This window comes from Zychaea mexicana, assembly GCF_025766255.1.
Source record: "Zychaea mexicana strain RSA 1403 chromosome Unknown BDB00scaffold_68, whole genome shotgun sequence".
Classification (NCBI taxonomy): domain Eukaryota; kingdom Fungi; phylum Mucoromycota; class Mucoromycetes; order Mucorales; family Lichtheimiaceae; genus Zychaea; species Zychaea mexicana.
Genome location: NW_026516731.1, coordinates 168458 through 179638, shown reverse-complemented (window position 1 = coordinate 179638; position 11181 = coordinate 168458). Strand labels below are relative to the sequence as shown.

At 40.0% G+C, this 11181-nt stretch overlaps 2 protein-coding genes across 2 annotated transcripts; both read left to right on the top strand.

Moving 5' to 3' along the window:
- Nucleotides 1-216: 216 nt before the first annotated feature.
- Nucleotides 217-945, top strand: BDB00DRAFT_836829 (uncharacterized protein). Its single transcript, XM_053124513.1, has one exon. The coding sequence runs from the start codon at nt 242-244 to the stop codon at nt 470-472; it is 231 nt and encodes a 76-aa protein (XP_052976932.1). The 5' UTR covers nt 217-241; the 3' UTR covers nt 473-945.
- Nucleotides 946-6249: 5304 nt separating this feature from the next.
- BDB00DRAFT_836816 (uncharacterized protein) lies at nt 6250-7382 on the top strand. The gene is made up of 5 exons (XM_053124512.1): nt 6250-6311; nt 6410-6708; nt 6800-6883; nt 6990-7045; nt 7131-7382. The coding sequence occupies exons 2-5, from the start codon at nt 6462-6464 to the stop codon at nt 7362-7364; spliced, it is 621 nt and encodes a 206-aa protein (XP_052976931.1). The 5' UTR covers nt 6250-6311; nt 6410-6461; the 3' UTR covers nt 7365-7382.
- Nucleotides 7383-11181: the final 3799 nt, after the last annotated feature.

The following is an 11181-nucleotide window of genomic DNA, read 5'->3' as shown; positions in this document are numbered from 1 at the left end:
TTTGGTTCTCTGCTGGGTGGGAGAGTGGCGTGATATATAGAATGATCAGCACGGTAACACGTGCGGAGCAAGAAGCACCAATGTAGCCCCAAAGGGGCCTGTGCATGTTGGAAATGGTTTTCGCCGATAAACAGCGGGAGAATCAACTCTGGGGACAGTGAAAGCAACAGTAAAGGTTTCTTCTCTGAGCTGGAAACTTACTGTGGAAAGGTGATACGAACAATCTCAATTGCAGCCTATAATGTGGCCCTGTCTTTTTCTCTCTCTCTCTCTCTCTCCCCTATCTATGACACCCACCGGCTGCCGCTGTTTGATGCTGTTCCTTAGTTTTGGGTTCTTCTACTCCGCCCCAAATGCTATTGTAGGAAGGGAAGACGAAGCATCTATCGAAGCAACTCAGTCCAACGAGTATTCTAACGATCCGTATTATTCAATGAAAGCTTCAATGCACTTAATTTATGGCTGCCTTTAATCAATAATACACGAAACACTATTTTCGGTTACTATTAGTGTCGTTGCTTCTCGTCGGCTTTACCATATTGGGATGAAACAAACATTGAAGCAAATAGAGATGTTGTTGGCGATGGGAGCATCATCCAACTAAATATATCATATGCACTCAGTACAGTAAGCCCCTTTCCTCCCCTTCTTCTTCATCCGACCTTGCTCTCTCACTATGCTAGTTTCTTTCTCCGTAGCGATAGAATCTTACCTAGAATCACTGATGCACACATATATACCGTCTCTCCGCTTATATTATCCGTTATTTACTGCTACATAGTAAGTACTTAATAAATGCGTTGCAGATCTCGGTCCTTGTTGTGCTCATGAAACATCAATATATATTAAGGAGCAAGAACAAAAGTATAACGCGCGTGGTTGCCGAGTAACTTTAAAATCACGTTAGTACTGAGTTTATGGTGGATCGCCATGATTAAATAAAAAACAGGGCACACATTCTTTTGTTTTTTATGTAAAGAGCGCGTTTTATAACGGAGTATTACTCTTGTTAAAATTAAATATTGGCAACCAGCTTACATAAAGGGGTTTTCCTAGTTTTAGACAGGGTGATTTTTTTCAACTTGGCGCTGGGTTATTTGGCGTTGGCGTCTCAATTTTATCAGCATGGTGGGGCCAAAAGGTTTTCCATTTGAGGGCTGACAACTTGGTAAATAGAAAGAAAACCTTTAATTTTTTATCGTAGAAGTTCAAACAATCTATATAAAAAATATATAGCAGTGATAAGTATGAAACCATTGGTTCTTCAATGATACATCTTGGAAATTAGGGCTTTGTATCTTGTCTCCATTCCTTGGCAGTCTCTCTAGCAGTAGCTAGGTATGTTGACTGAAAAATGCGAGGGTGTTTGAGAATTACTTGTAATTGGTATCTCCCGCTTGACACAAGCCTTTAAATTTGACCAGAATTCTCTATTCGGTTTCAGCATTGGTGAGTATAAAGTAGGTACAGGTTATGAAATACTTGGCTTCAGCGGCATCCTTGATATTCTTTATTTTAAATTTGATGGGTGCAATATGTCGTAATGATGCTTTTAACACGGTGGAAGACGCTCGCAGATTTTTGCTATACCCTCTGCCAATAATGATAATAACAACAACAAACAAAACGATTTTACTTAAAATAAACGATTCGTATTCAAGGATGAAACCTTCAACAGCCTCGATGCAGCGATCTTTGTTTTGGAAACGCTTTCATTGAAGTCATATAATGGGATTATGTTTACATGTTTATGGTGCGAAAACAAATATAATGCTATTATCATACACTTGGTATTCTGCAGCAATTCTTCTTGTATTTGGTAACCATATCTTATACTGAGCATGATATCGGTCTTTTGTTTATTATATTTGAACGTGTAAGATGAAGCATTTACTACAATTAAAACTTCCTCACGAGTAGTTTGGTAAGATATTCGGATATCTGCAGTACCTTGTCACTGAATACATGTTTTTACATACTGGATCTGAAAGAAGGATCTCGTGCGATTTTTGTAACTATCATGTTTACTCTCCATACTCAGAATATACTCTGGTCTTTATTTCCATTTTCCGGTGAATGCCAAATTTTAGTGCAGGCTTATTTATTCATGGATTTATGCTGCCCTGAGAATAGGAAACACGTTGTCATGCTCCTCCTCCGACTTCGGTCATAAATCGTAATCATTATGCTTCCAAGAAGCTTATCTTCAAGGCGTAACCTCAATTGATGTGAAAAGATGACATACTCTATAAATAATACTCATTATTTGATACTCTTGATAGCCTTTCCTTAGAAAAAGTTTGCTTCTAACCTTTTAAAATTGTTGGTTCTTACTGTACTGTATCCATCTACTACTTTTAGGTGTTAATCATTAACAATTAAATGTTCAACAAATCTTAATTTGTTAGAATGAGAAACAACTATTAAGGTCTTACTTTTCTTTCTGATAGTATAAAAGGTCCTTTTCCTTTTCATTCTCTACCTGTTGCTAGTACCACATTCTGTCTTGCCATTTCGTCTTATCGCAAGAACAAAACGTCTTCTCTATAGCCCGTACAAGTCTTGCGGAGTGCTCGAATAACCACTCGACCATAATGCTATTTTTCGACTGTTTTCCATGATAAAATGATCGAATGATGGAATCTCCACCGCAGCAGTATATTCGCAAATTTCTTACGCGTAAAAAGATTAGCTAGTGAAGTACAACTCGGTAGGCACAATGTCACAAAACGTTCTTACCCTTATAACCCTTGAATTCAGGTTCCATGATGGGTCTGAGAAAAGAAACATGACTAACGCTTGAGGGGAAGGGAGTAGCTGTGCTAACGAAGACCTAAACGCGACGGATGGAATGCTCCGCCAAGTGAGGTAATGGCTGTGACTAGAGCTCTGACGCATCAGTCAACCATCCGCCAGTCATTGTTTTCTCCGCACACCGATCTGCTTACAACAAAGTAGAACCCAGCCTTAAATCACTGCGAACTTATCATAAATAATAAAATGCACCATCAGAAATGTACCACATTGTTATTGATATACCCCTTGTGCAAGTGTATTTTGCTCTTACTAGACATCATACATCGAAGGGATTTATTCAAATACTATCATACGAAGTGCATACCTCTTCATCACCAGCTCGACTGGCATTTGCTCCTAACAGAGTGATACTGCCAGAGGTAATTTCAGTTTGTTGCTTCTTGTGATAATGGTGCTTTTTGGATGGACAATAATTGCTAAGTGCTGTTGCTAACTGTTGCTCTTTTTCCAGACGAACGGGCAGCTACAAACCAGGATTGTTTGAACATGATAAAGACAAGGGACACTGTTTGGTCGGTATTACGGGCCAGCATTGTGCCCAAGAGGAGATACTGCATATATTGATATTGTATTGCCACTGGAAGCGCATGATTATGATGACTGTGAAGATGACATCCTATGTTACATTTTTTTTTAGTATACATCTTTCTTTTTGTTGTTGTCATATCGATACTGTAAATTGTATATTCATTCGATTTTAGACCAGCTATTGCTTACTCTTCTTGCTGCTCTGGCACAGCGACAAGATTCTTGTTTTTATATGTTGTTTATTAATGAAAATGCAGCAGTCGAAATTACATATTCAACGCATTTGACCCACACATATTTTACTTTTTCCTGCAATAAGCAACGTCAGATTGACATAATTAAATCATGAATGACTGATACATAAAGCTCGTGTTCTCACTTGTTAAAAACTATAGGGTTGATGTAATGCGTATCTAGATGCATGAATGTTACATACAGCTCGAGTATCCATAACTGCTGCTTCTTTTTAATTTTTTTTTTTTTGGGGACGATGACGGTGAGGACGAGCTGATAAGCAATAAGGCAGGTATGAATACAGAAGAAGGCATTCAAGGGTTTCTGGTCCGCGCACTCGCCCACGTTCGAGGCTTGGTGTCTGCCATCGCTAGTCTAGTTTTGTCAATTGTGGTAGCATAGAAACAACCAGTCGGATTATGTAATGCATGAAAACATTTCAGTCGGATAAACCAGCTGATGTAAACCGGACAATGAGCTTATCAACAGGTAGTGCGGCCACACAGACCAGCTAACGCCGGTTTTAAAAAAGTGTTCCGAATAATATATATAGCGTCTTCTACACAAGTTCAAAAATGTGCATGATCAGTCCCATAGTACATAGTTTATGCACCAGTCGGATCAAAATACATTGTCATTTTAATAACTATGTAGAGTATAATAGGGCTTACTCTATTGTTGGGATAAAACACCTTTTCAAGGATACTTATTGTATGTCTCCTATCGTTTTCTATTACATTCAAGCTCATTCATTTCACTTCCACACCAGCCGACGCCTGTAGAATCGTCAACAAGTTAACTGATTGACGTTTTATTATTCAAAGACTATGGTCTGGCATATATTAAACTATAGGATTCAAGAATGTGAAGGTTGATTAGCCGGGTGATGATGATTGACGATATAGGTGCTGGGGGATTTACTATATGATCATTGAGGCTGGGAATAATCACTGGTAGAGGTCGAGGAATGGTCATAACAGGAAGCGCCCTTTTTGGGTTGAGTGTAAAAGAAGGACGGATGCACTACAACAAAAAAGGAAATGGCTTCATCATAGCACATAGCACATGCCAGTGCTTTCTCCTTCCCAAATGCGACCCACAAGTCGCTAAAGAAAGCGCATGCTACCATCTACTGTGCCATTCGCTGCGATACATGTTTCCTCAGCGAATTGGATGCGTGGTTAGCTAGCGGTGGCGTTCCAACTGCGTCGCGTAATATGCCTCGCGGGTTAACTACCGGCTTCCAATTGGAGCTTGCTTCAAGCAGGAGCGAGGTTTGATGCTCTAGGAGAGCACCAGTTTCTTTGTCCGTTCGTTTTTCTTAATATTAATAAAAGAAAATGACAATAATCAGAAATAGGACTCATTAGCCCGATCACTGTTGACTAGTCTACGAAATCCGCTAAAACATATAGCCGCGGTCACGGGATACCAATCCACTCTTGCTTCCACGCTACTGCTTTCGCAAGCAGAGGTTTATAGCGCCTTGTATGTGTAGGACTCGTGTGAGTTGTATGGCAATTCCGTCTTACAGCACAGGTACTACTACCAACAGAGTAGTTGCATTATTAGTAGAGTAATTGCATCGATGATAACATAATCTTACTTCATCAATGGCTTGCCGCCATGTGTCTCGCGAAAGGAACGTTAACTTATTGTGACCTATAGCTAGTTTAGAAGAGGAATTATCTTTAATAACAACGAGCGATGAGCTTTGACGAACAAGATGGACGTCTACTTACATGTGGGTATGGTATCACACTGAGAACAAATTTTGTGGTTGAGCGTATATTATATCACACAGGAAAAGGATTGAGCAAGTCTATATATAATACGACCGTGATATCGATTCTTATTCTATGGATTAATCTCATTTGAGCCTCTCGTTCCTATTACCTGTCCCGTTGGTATTGCGATGTGTACACATTTTCGACCGTGCAGTTCGAGACATCGTCGCGTCCCTGTTCTATATACAGCGTGATCTGGTTTTCCGTTCGAAGTTCCTTGAGCCAGACTACAAAGGGGAAAGGCAGCCGTCGATGTTCTGAGCTTGGTGCTGCATTGCTTCAACACTTAACTCCGACTTTTTGGCTGTGCTAAAAAACGACCGTGCGTCGCGTTCCCACACACTTCTTTGCTTACGCCGTATTACCACTTTTCACTTGACATTCAAAGTGCAACATCCCCCAGTAACAGGTACGATCACAATAGTACACAGTCCCCTAGCAAAAGGTCCTTAAATTTGACAGTAGATTTACTCTTTTTCTCTTCTATTTTCAGAACAAGCAACTGCAACAACAATTATTTCCAGAGACGTCTTCTAACTTCTGCAATTACGAGTCCACAGCTCAGAACACACAGCAGAAGACTCACTTTCAGTTACTCTAGAAGAGCCATGGAGTGTTGCCTGGAACGCGTATTAAGATTGAGAAGTGAAGTTGCACCTGATTTGTTTGCCACGTCAAGCCAACAAGTTTTGCTAAAAAAGGTATCAAAGAAAAGCTCTTACTCTTCATATGCCTAGAATTTTAATGCCTCTTTCTTGTTTTAAAAAAAGCTTTATTTCTTTTTCCTTACTCGTAGACGCCAATACGCTTTTGCGCACAGCACGCGATATTGAGCGGTTCCCGTTTGCTGTAGTAGACATTGTTCGTAGCTCTTCGGGCTACGACTTTGTCATCGAAGGCACCGATGAGCAGTTGCATCTGGCCACCATGGCTATGAATGCGCTGGTAAGAATGAAAATAATTAGGAGTTCTCTCTACTATCCTCTTCAAGAATAGCATGTATTATAACACAGCTTCTGGGTCTGGCTTTGGTTTAATTATAGCTTCTGGACGGCATCGAGAGGTCGCCGTATCACTATGTGATTATGAAAGTCGATGGCCCTTGCTTTGAGGAATGTGCGAAGCAAATCTGAGGTGCTGTTGGCACTCTTGCAAGTGGAAAAGGGTCTGAGCGATTTCAAAAACTTGCATATCACGGTGGCACGTGTGCGTGCTGAAACAGAGGTGGAAAGGCACCAACTGGTTTCCACGGTCGAAACCGGATTCCATGCGCTCACAGCAGCCATGGAGGTTGATCCCCCCCTTGGTCGCCTGGATCGCATTTTTGTCTGCAACAACAACTGTAAGTCATACAGCCTTTAATTATTAAAGGATATTTCTGATTGCATTTTTTGGCGACTGAACAATAGTCTGTAAACACATAATATATGTAGTCTTTGCCATCATGCCTGCGCCGCGAGCCGCTACTGCGCGGCGGGCCAATGCTACGCGGCGGGCCAATATCGGCAACCTTAGAGGTAAGTAATATGGTGCAACCTGTCGAGATAGATAGCAATGAAAGGTATCCAGCTGCTATGATATGTATGTAGTTTTAATGCTGTTGTTTGTATTTGGTGAGTATAGATAACTTGCGACAATCGTTGGTACGCGCAGGGTTCCGACTTTTAGGCACAAAAGAAGTAAGTCATTTTTTATCATATCAACGATTTTTCCCTCCCACAAGGCTGGATTATTGTGAAACCGATCTAATATTTCTTTACTTAGATGCATATGACTTTCTTTTTGAAGTCATATCAAGCACAGGCCAACAGCAACAACACCAACACCAACGCACCAACAGTTCTTTGTAAACAAACATTGAACAATGTTTTAAAACAAAGAAATTTGGATTTGGATCTTGGACCACTCGTGGTAACCAAGATCCAAATCAGTGCCAAAGTGGTGACCCTGTCAAAGGGTCACCACTATCGGATTCTGCACGAATATGAAGTGTGTTAAAATAAAAAACAAATCTTTCCTCTTTTACACATATCCAAATGAACTCGGATCATGCATGATTACTTATAATACGACACGCATTACACTACAAGGGAGTGTCATACAAGAGAGAGAGGAGCACCATATCACACTATATACTATTAATGACTGTCTTTTAACCGAGGTCATTCAAAGCCTGCCCTCCTGCATCACAAGAGCTTATTACTGATGCTTACCGAGATGTCCAATCAATATAACTATGATAGCTACAGTACGGCTCAATTTGACGCGTTCAAAACATGAATACACTGTAATTTCCCGCTAATGACATACAATGGTGTGTGTTTATTAAGTGGTTGGTTGCTATGTGCTTTGCTGTTTGCTGAAACTAATGACCATTTTTTCCATCAAGAGAGTGTACACTTTTACCCTTTGCTTCCTTAGCTCATTCACTTGGTAAATTAATCCATGTCTGAAACGGCACTGTAATTTAAATATATAAAATAAAGAAGGGAACATACATATATACACTTTTTTGTGACCTATGGTGCAAAGTTTATAGATATCATGTCCTTTGATGTCATTCGTAAAAAAACGACCCCCGATTGCAATTATCCAGTCGCAAGTTTGAAAAACAATTGAAGAGTTATTGTTGTCAAGTCAAAAGAAGCGCTTGTAAAAAAAAATGCCAGGTTAGGTATACTCATTCTGCACGGCCTTAGACAATTGAGAATATAGACTGCCACAATGCCAGCTGGACGCTGGTTGCACAACATGCGTGCCAACTAGTATTAAAGAGCCTTGGCTACATGAATTGACGATAGATGACTTCCTCAAGGACATCACGAGAAACGTTGGTAAAGTAAGTCATATAACTTCAATGACGTTTATAGTACACCGAGGAGATACAGTGCGAAATCTTACCGTTGTTGCTTTCTAATCCACAGCCCAATATGTCTACGCTGATAGAGAGGATAAACTCACCACTCTGCAATAGTTCTTTAATTCATATAAAATCCTTTTAGCAAAGCAGATCTTAAGTGATTGCAAGGGGAAATTATGATATTAAATTCTCAAACAAGTGATACTTTCGAAAGTAGCAACACCAACGATTTGCTCTATCCCAAATGTTCGAGATTTGCTCTAAACAAGACATCATCTATCATTAACAATAGATATACAATGATAGAACGAGAATCTCTTTTTTTCACCCGAAAAGCGATTATGAGCTATGCGTCAGAAGAGATAATAGGACATTTACAGGTTAATATATCAACAAGACAAGGCAACAATTCAAAGAAAAAGAAGCTGCAAAGAATACTCCCTTTAACTAGACGTAACCGTCGCAACGTAATTTATAATGTTAGATCAATTCTAGAATTATCTTGAAAAGAGTTACTCTGAAGGATGCTGATCACCATCCGCATGATATTACTGGCTCTATGATATCTTGAAGCTCATATGATACACAGATACTTTGGCATTCATCTGATATACTGTTGTTCTTCAGACATTCTGATACAGGTATGAACCTTGCGGTATATACAGTATCACTCTGATATCTACCCGGAAGTGTTATAATTACAGTTTATAGATCATTTTTTACATAATCTCATCGGAACGAAGGTCACATATAATTGTCAACTTGCGTAACAGGATTGGATCTGCTACATACTTGCACAGTCAATGATATGTTAAGAAAGTAGAGCGATATTAAGCTTGGATTTGCGAGGTTGGTATCCAACTTCGCGTACTTTGTTTATAATAATTTTCATTAGCCTACTTCTTTGAGCTCGACAGCAGAAATGAAGAATTCGGACATATACCGCGATGCATATATCATCAAAATATGGAGAAGTCTTTAAACCTCCACGTCTTTATAATAGAGAGATCGTTCCCTTCAACAGTTTGAATGATCTTAACGAGGCAAAGCTCCAAGATGGCGATAGCCTTTAAGCACAACCCGGATTGTCGGCAGTAGAGTGTCTATACGCCATTAAATATGTTTCCAGAAGGTGACTGCACTATCATAGTTCCAGTCACTCACTGATAATAACAAATTCTCTGTCGGTATTTGTGGGAAGAAGCGCAGAGGAAAATTCTTGCTTCCATCGTAACAATAGAGCCGTAATCTTAAGCCTTAGTAGAAGAGAATCGTCTGTTACTAGTATACGTTCATCGCTGCTACTGGCGCGGAAGATTTTATATACATCGATTAGAAAAACGTTTCTGAAGGAAATACTTCTTTTCAATACAAATTTAGATATCATAATCTTGCCAGTTCTTCTTGCCTTATTGAAAATTTAGGGGCTGCAACTTTGCTACTGTATCAAAGGAAGCTAAATGCTAGTCTCCACTTGATTCATTTTCAATATATAGAAGTACTCCGCGCTCTTGTTAGGTTGTAAAAGATGACCATTAAGGCTTATCATCTCTTGTGCTATCTAGGTGCTGCTATCACGCGGGGTGCTCTAACGTCAATCGTGGGTTTTCTCCATAGTAATAATGATGCTTTAGCTGGCGAAATCCAAATGTTCTTCATGTTGATCGTAGACTAATGGAACCCATGGGCCCATCTTTGCAAGCGTAACCTTTGTGTATCCTAGTCCGTAATAAGACTAGTGCTAGAGGCCAGAATAATAGCTTGACGGTGTGAGAAGCGAGCGGGTGTCGTTGTTTTTGTTGTCAAGGGAAAATATGGTGGTGGTAATTGTTATTTCTTTGCTGTTGATTGCATCACCTTCGTGGTCGTCTTCATCAGAATCCACAGTGCTGGTGCATTCAGCAAGCTTTCTCTTCATAGTGAAACTGGCTGAGGCTGCCAATTCTCACATATGGATATATAGCTCTATGTTAGAACTGCAATATGTATGCATACCACTTTTGACCTTGGAAAAAACTTGGCGTATCGCGTATCTATTTAATTTGAAGACTCTATCATACCGTCTAATTACAAGCGTACAAACAGTTGTAACTTGAACATTATGAGATACGAGCACGTCCATCGTCTCAATGACTACTTTTCTGTGGAACTCCTTTTTGCCAAACAAAAGCTGCGGCATTAAAACGGATTTCCAGCTCGATCGCGGCGGTAGACGAACCGACATGTCCGCTTTGTCCTCAACTCGGGAATTTTCTCTGCGGCTGTCGCTCCACATATCATATACGTGGAACGGGGTCCTCTGCTTTTTAGCTACACCTGCTGATCTAACCCGAACACGATCGAGTCCAACCATCATCTCTCATGAAACTTTCTTGCCAATTTATATCATCTTCTGCGTATTTCACCCTGCGCATTAACAACCATTTGACAAGTACTTTGGCGTTCTGAAACTTTTATTTTCCAATGGCGTTCTTGGTAATACTACACTTTCCCGGGTCCAATCGCCTTCTTGTGCTTCATCCCCGTCTGAAGGTTAATTACAGAGGATATTGTTAGTGATGATGCTGCTCAATGTTACTAGTGCACTTTGCTTCACCTCAATTATCAACTGTTTGGATCCATCACATTGCAAGAAACAGACACCGTATCTACCCATCTGGGTATTCTTATAGAAACCTTGGCTCAGACTCAGCACGTCCAACCGCTGCAATTTCATTCGTCAACAGCAAAGTTTGCAGTTACCATACCGGAGGTATACGTATTGTTTTTTTGTCATTTAAAGAAGGTGCGATGATAAAAGGAGAACGGCACAAACCGATGATGAGAATGAGCTCAGATCAACTTTTACTGTACTACACTTGTGCAACCATGAAATTCTATAAGATGCTTCTTTGCGATCACCACCCCAATTTTTATACTATGTTAGGAGAAAAAGTTAAGAATAGACAACGATTG

What these genes read in the sequence shown, in the direction of transcription:
- BDB00DRAFT_836829 (XM_053124513.1), top strand. Translation starts at nt 242, where the DNA reads ATGTGGCCCTGTCTTTTTCTCTCTCTCTCTCTCTCTCCCCTATCTATG.
- BDB00DRAFT_836816 (XM_053124512.1), top strand. Translation starts at nt 6,462, where the DNA reads ATGGCCCTTGCTTTGAGGAATGTGCGAAGCAAATCTGAGGTGCTGTTG. An exon ending in CAATATCGGCAACCTTAGAG is followed by an intron (nt 6,884 to 6,989) that starts GTAAGTAATATG and finishes TGGTGAGTATAG; the next exon opens with ATAACTTGCGACAATCGTTG. An exon ending in GACTTTTAGGCACAAAAGAA is followed by an intron (nt 7,046 to 7,130) that starts GTAAGTCATTTT and finishes TTCTTTACTTAG; the next exon opens with ATGCATATGACTTTCTTTTT.